Source organism: Aptenodytes forsteri, unplaced genomic scaffold (assembly GCF_000699145.1).
Source record: "Aptenodytes forsteri isolate BGI_AS27 unplaced genomic scaffold, ASM69914v1 Scaffold694, whole genome shotgun sequence".
Lineage (NCBI taxonomy): Eukaryota > Metazoa > Chordata > Aves > Sphenisciformes > Spheniscidae > Aptenodytes > Aptenodytes forsteri.
Window position 1 is genome coordinate 1 of NW_008795733.1, and position 3,655 is coordinate 3,655.

General features: G+C 55.5%; 1 protein-coding gene across 1 annotated transcript in view; it reads right to left on the bottom strand.

The window, feature by feature from the left end:
• Positions 1-6: 6 nt before the first annotated feature.
• The window catches only part of LOC103902519 (protocadherin beta-15-like), a gene marked incomplete at its 3' end in the record, with an annotated part of 9,450 nt that continues 5,801 nt past the window's right edge, over positions 7-3,655 (bottom strand). The window contains exon 3 of the mRNA XM_019473202.1: positions 7-534. Coding sequence (XP_019328747.1) covers positions 7-534 — 528 coding nt within the window. The remainder of the gene's footprint in view (positions 535-3,655) is intronic.

The following is a 3,655-nucleotide window of genomic DNA, read 5'->3' on the forward strand; positions in this document are numbered from 1 at the left end:
CCGCACCTCGCCGTTCGCCCCCGAGTCCCTGTCTTGGACGTTGAAAATTGCGATGACTGTCCCCAGCGGTGTATCTTCTGGGACCGGACTGAACACAGACATAATGACAATCTCGGGGACGTGGTTATTCACATCAGCGACCGTGATGAGAACCTTGCTGTGGGACGAGAGTCCGCCCGCGTCCCGGGCTTGCACATCCAATTCGTAAAACTCCTGTTCCTCGAAATTCAGCTTCTCTGTTATCTCAATTTCTCCACTTCCCGGATCCAGCTTAAAAGTCTTGTCGAACTTCTCCGGGATTTTAAAGAAGGAGTACTTCACCTCGGCGTTTGGCCCCTCGTCTCTGTCAGTCGCTGTGACCTGCAATACCCGACTTCCCACGGCCACGTCCTCTCTCACGGTCACCTTATAAACGGGCTGAGTAAATTCCGGAGCATTGTCATTTCCATCTAACACAATGATTTGGATTGTTGTCGATCCCGATTTCACAGGACTCCCGCTGTCTGTGGCTGTCAGGATCAACTTGTGAGCAGCCTGCTGCTCTCGATCCAAAGATTTCACCAATATTAATTCCGGATATTTCACACCGTCATCTCCGTTTTTCACGTCCAAGGAGAAATAGCTGCTCTCGCTGCACTCGTAATTCTGTAAAGAGTTCACTCCTATGTCAGGATCTTGAGCTTTCTCCAACGGGAAACGCGTGCCTGGTGCAGTATACTCGCTGATTTCTAAGATGCTCTTCATTACCGGGAAACTCGGCGAATTATCATTAATATCCAGTATTTCTACCTCCCCTCTGTAAAGCTTCATTGGATTTTTTACAAGAATCTCGAAATTTAGAGAGCATTTAGCAACAGCTGCGCATATCTCCTCTCTGTCCACCCGCTCCTTCATAGATAAGTGGCCGTTGTGCAAGTCCAAAAAAAAGAATTGCGTCCTACCTGTATCAAAAAGGCGGAGGCCGCGGTCGCGGAGCGCCGGCAGCTCCAGCCCCAGGTCCTTGGCCACGTCGCCCACGAACGAGCCCTTCGGCATCTCCTCGGGAACCGCGTAGCGCAGCTGCCCCCACGCCGCCTCCCACGCCGCCGCCAGGACGCACCACAGCAGGGCTCGCTCCCGCCGGCCCCAGCGCCCTCCTCTCTCCGCCATCGCAAAGCCCGGCAGCAGCCGCCCGCTCGCCCCTCCGCCCACCGGAGCCGGCCTGCGGGTCACCGCTGTCGCCGCGCTCCTCCCGCCGAGCCTTCCCCCGAGCAGCCCGGCTCGGCTCGCTCCCGCCGCGCTGCTTCGGGCTCGGACCTTGCAGCCCCGCGGCTCGCTCGCCGGCTCCCCCCAGCCCCGGGGGGCGGCGGGCGCCCCGCCTTTCGGCCTATCGTGAGCCAACAGCGACGCTCGCAGCCGCAGGCAGCAACTGCAGCGCTCGGGCGCTGGGAAGCGGCCCTCCGCCTCGCCGGCTTCCCACTCCTGCCCAGCGAACAGCGCCTGCGGCAGCCCCGCGCTTGCGGTCACCCCTGATAACAGGGCTGACAGATTCACGGGACACGCATGCATTCAGGAGAGTCTCTCTGACAAGTCCTGCCCACCGCAGTGCTTCACGGAATGACAGAATGATAGACGAGAGTCAGAGAATCAGAGAATCGGAGAATATTGGAAGAGATTAGCACAGATAATCCTACGTCCCTTCAGATGTGGAGAACCCTGAGCAGAGTAGCTTCACGCAGGACTCCGGCCACGCACAGCATGCCATGCAGACCCCGGTCGTAGAAAAGAAAAGAAAGAGTGCCCCCGTTTCAGTCATTCAAGCCACTTCAGGATTTTCCTGCAAGACGGCAATTCTGTTCATCATTTCTACGGTCACAGTAAAAGAAGCGCCCATGCGGACTTCTTGCTCGCAGGTGGCTTTCTCACCAGTACCTAGCGGGAGCTGCCTGCAGGTTCCTCGGTTACAATGAGCTGGCTGAATTTATCCTGCAGACCAGGGATTTATGCAGCGCAGCACAGCACGGCACAGGCCTGCGCCTTCTCAGATTAACTGGACAGTGGATCACTCAGTCCTCGAGGTACCACGGTCTTCTGGTCAGCATCACCACACCAGCCTGTCCTCAGGACTTACCTTTTTATCAGGGCCTTGCGGAAGGGACAGCTGTAGTCCTCTGCATTTCCGAGGGTGAATCCTCCCCCTGGTAGCTGCTTTGGCTCACCAAATGCCCACCTCCTGGGGCTCCCCCAAACACTTCCCCCAAGGAACACGTATGCTGTCTTTGTGCCATCCATCCCCCAAAACCTTTAGAAGCAAAAGACTTTGTGCTCGAACACCTCACAGTTGCCATCTGCAGCTGGAGCTGTCAGGAGAGTTGGAAAGGTCACTCCCCACACCTCACCGCTTTGCAGAGGCCTTTGCACACCCAGGCCCCTGTTAGGGTAGGGGCCAGTTGCCCCTGACCGGGATCTAACTGGGCCCTGTCGCAGCCAGAGGCTCAGTGCTCGGAGGAGCCATACAGCTCTGCCAGCACATCCCTGCTCCCCACAGTTTTCCTGAATGCTCTATCGGCCGTGCCCCCAAACTGAAGAAAGGTACCCGCCCAACTTTACCTCAGCCAAGGCACAAAACGAGAGAAAAACTCCCAGCCTTTTGAGAACTCTGACAGAGCTTTCCCAGAAAGAACACCTCCACAAAGACGACTGTCTCCACACGAGGCATTTGGGTGCTCTTTTTATTTCACTTTTACACACAAGGGTCTCCCGGTTTACAGCGGTACAGTTTAGAACTGCAGCACAACACAGCGTGAGGGTTTCCAAATATTCCGTGCCACGCTGCCTTCATTCAAACAATCCGTTATCATACGTGGGGGGACAGTCCTTCTTAAGAGGAACAGGTAAGACAATGCTCAAACACAGTTCGCAGAGTCGAAGGAGAAGGGGCAAAAAGGAGAATGCAAGTGCTCTAACGCAAACCCAGAAAATCGTATCGGGACAGCTTTCCACTCCCATCAGGGAGCCTTGGGATTTGGGAACAACAATGGCGACACCAAACTCAGTGGCCCTTTTCCAAGGTCATCTCGATTCTACCTTCACACAAAGTCCTTTGAAGCGACTTGTGGAGTTTTCATACAATCCACCTGAAGACAACGAACACGTTTTCACAACTCTGTACAGTTACAGTCTATGCCAACACCGTTAGCGCTGCTGTATTGCCAAGGCAATCCCAAGGAGACTGCCCGCCCACCCCCCTCTCACGGGACAGAGGAAAATCTTGTTGCGTGTTTGGCTGCTCTCCCCTAGAGAAGATGGGACTGCTGTACTCAAAGGGTCAAAATACCCTTCTTGCCTGCTGAGCTGGAATTGCGTGCATCGCAACGGCTGGATGCGAGCAACTCCCTGCTTCACTGGGCAGCCTTTGTGCAGCATATGCAGACGCACAACGGCTGTCCGGACGGCCACAGTGACCGGGAGGCAAAACACACAGAGCCCACACATCTCAGACAGAGACGTCCAGAACCCAGAGGAGAAAGAGCCCCGTGCTTGCACCGCATTGTAACACAGTACTCACAACTTCCTTGCTTTCCTGACCCGGGAGGTGAGCTACGTGCATTTCAGCAAGCATGTGACTTCTCTCCCCGACCGTGCCGTTGCGTTACAGCACAGAATAAGAGGTCCA